The sequence below is a fragment of the Miscanthus floridulus genome, chromosome 4 (assembly GCF_019320115.1).
Source record: "Miscanthus floridulus cultivar M001 chromosome 4, ASM1932011v1, whole genome shotgun sequence".
Taxonomy (NCBI): domain Eukaryota; kingdom Viridiplantae; phylum Streptophyta; class Magnoliopsida; order Poales; family Poaceae; genus Miscanthus; species Miscanthus floridulus.
Window position 1 is genome coordinate 45,157,924 of NC_089583.1, and position 1,545 is coordinate 45,159,468.

The following is a 1,545-nucleotide window of genomic DNA, read 5'->3' on the forward strand; positions in this document are numbered from 1 at the left end:
CGGACTCCCAGGGAAGATGAAGATTGGATATACTTTATCAAATATATCACATATAAAGTCATGGTTTCATATTTTTCATTACATAAAAGTTACTGCAAGCAAAAGTATTTATAGAAACTAACCTTTTTCATTTTAGTCTTACTCTGCGTGTCTTCATATCATAGAAATTATCAATAAGTGTATCAGTTGTGAACTCAATTGCAATCTCCTTCTCAATGTATATTATCAAGCAATCTCTCAGAAATTCATCTCCCATTTTATTTCGGAGTCTTGTCTTCACAAGTTTCATTGCAGAGAATGCCCGCTCTGACGTAGCTGTCGAAACTGGTAGAGTTAGAACAAGCCGAATCAATCTACCAAAGAAAAAAATGCTTAGTATTTGCCATCTATAAAAATGATTTAGGATAATAGATAAAAAATGAGGGATGTTATATAACCTGTCAATCAAATAATAGTCATTTGATTTTCTAGTTTCCGCTAGTCGACGACATAGATCAGCAATAGTTAATAAATTCTGAAACTATGGATTTGCGAGGACATCAAGCTCATAATGTTGTAATTGATGTCTCAAGTTATTTCTTTCTTGTTCAGAAAAATCAGCAGAATAGAACTTTGAAGCTAGCAGGCAAATATCATCAATTTTGAACGATCTAAATGAATCTCTAGGATCCAAAGATGTACACAAAACGAGAAGCTCTGTGGTTTGTTCACTCAACCTGCTATTTAACTCATGTAATTGTTGATCAATAGCAACTGTGAAAATGTCATATTTGTAGTGATGCTCAACTGATAGCTCATTCTCAGCACGAGATCGAATATATTCCGCAAGAAGGCATTCATATTTGGCACTTGTATTGCTTGTTTTATGCAAAATGATGTCACAACATTAAGAAGGGCACTCCAGCCATGATCTCTTAAACTTTGGATCAATTTCTTGGTAGTGGCCACATCATCCATAGCATTGACAATATCCTGAGTTTCTTTTATGTAGCTTTTTGTAAAGTAGGTCTGTAATGCCCATGAGTTCTTTCATAACATGCAAAATAAAAACAAAGTCAAATGACATCATTAATTTAACAGCACCAACAGCCTTTGCTCGTCCAGTAGGTGTGCTTCCTGAACCTTTAGCAGTAGCAATATCTTTCAATACTAGAAATGTAAGCTTGTAAAGCTTTAAAAGACTACAAATTGAATCATAATGTAAGCTCCATCTAGTATCCCTAGGATGATGCAAGGTTCTAATCTGGTTAGTGCCACTTCCAGTTTCAAGCTCATTAAGTTCAATTAAATGCTCCATTTTGGCAACTTGATTGTCATGAAGGTCATCATTTCTCTCAGTGGAGGACACAACAGTATTGACAACAACAGCAAGATGTTCAAAAAAATCATGAACCGCAGTTACTTCTTTGGATGCAGCAAGAAGAGCTAACTGTAATTGATGGGCAAAGCAATGAACATAATATGCATAAAGACACTCTTCCATAAACTTTGCTTGGAGTCCATTCCACTCTCTTCTCATGTTACTAGCACCATCATAACCTTGTC

The 1,545-nt window shown here is 35.3% G+C and overlaps 1 protein-coding gene across 1 annotated transcript in view; it reads right to left on the bottom strand.

Annotated features, from left to right (window-relative positions):
• Positions 1-949: 949 nt before the first annotated feature.
• Positions 950-1,545, bottom strand: part of LOC136548463 (uncharacterized) — a 9,804-nt gene continuing 9,208 nt past the window's right edge. The window contains exon 4 of the mRNA XM_066539982.1: positions 950-1,429. Coding sequence (XP_066396079.1) covers positions 950-1,429 — 480 coding nt within the window. The remainder of the gene's footprint in view (positions 1,430-1,545) is intronic.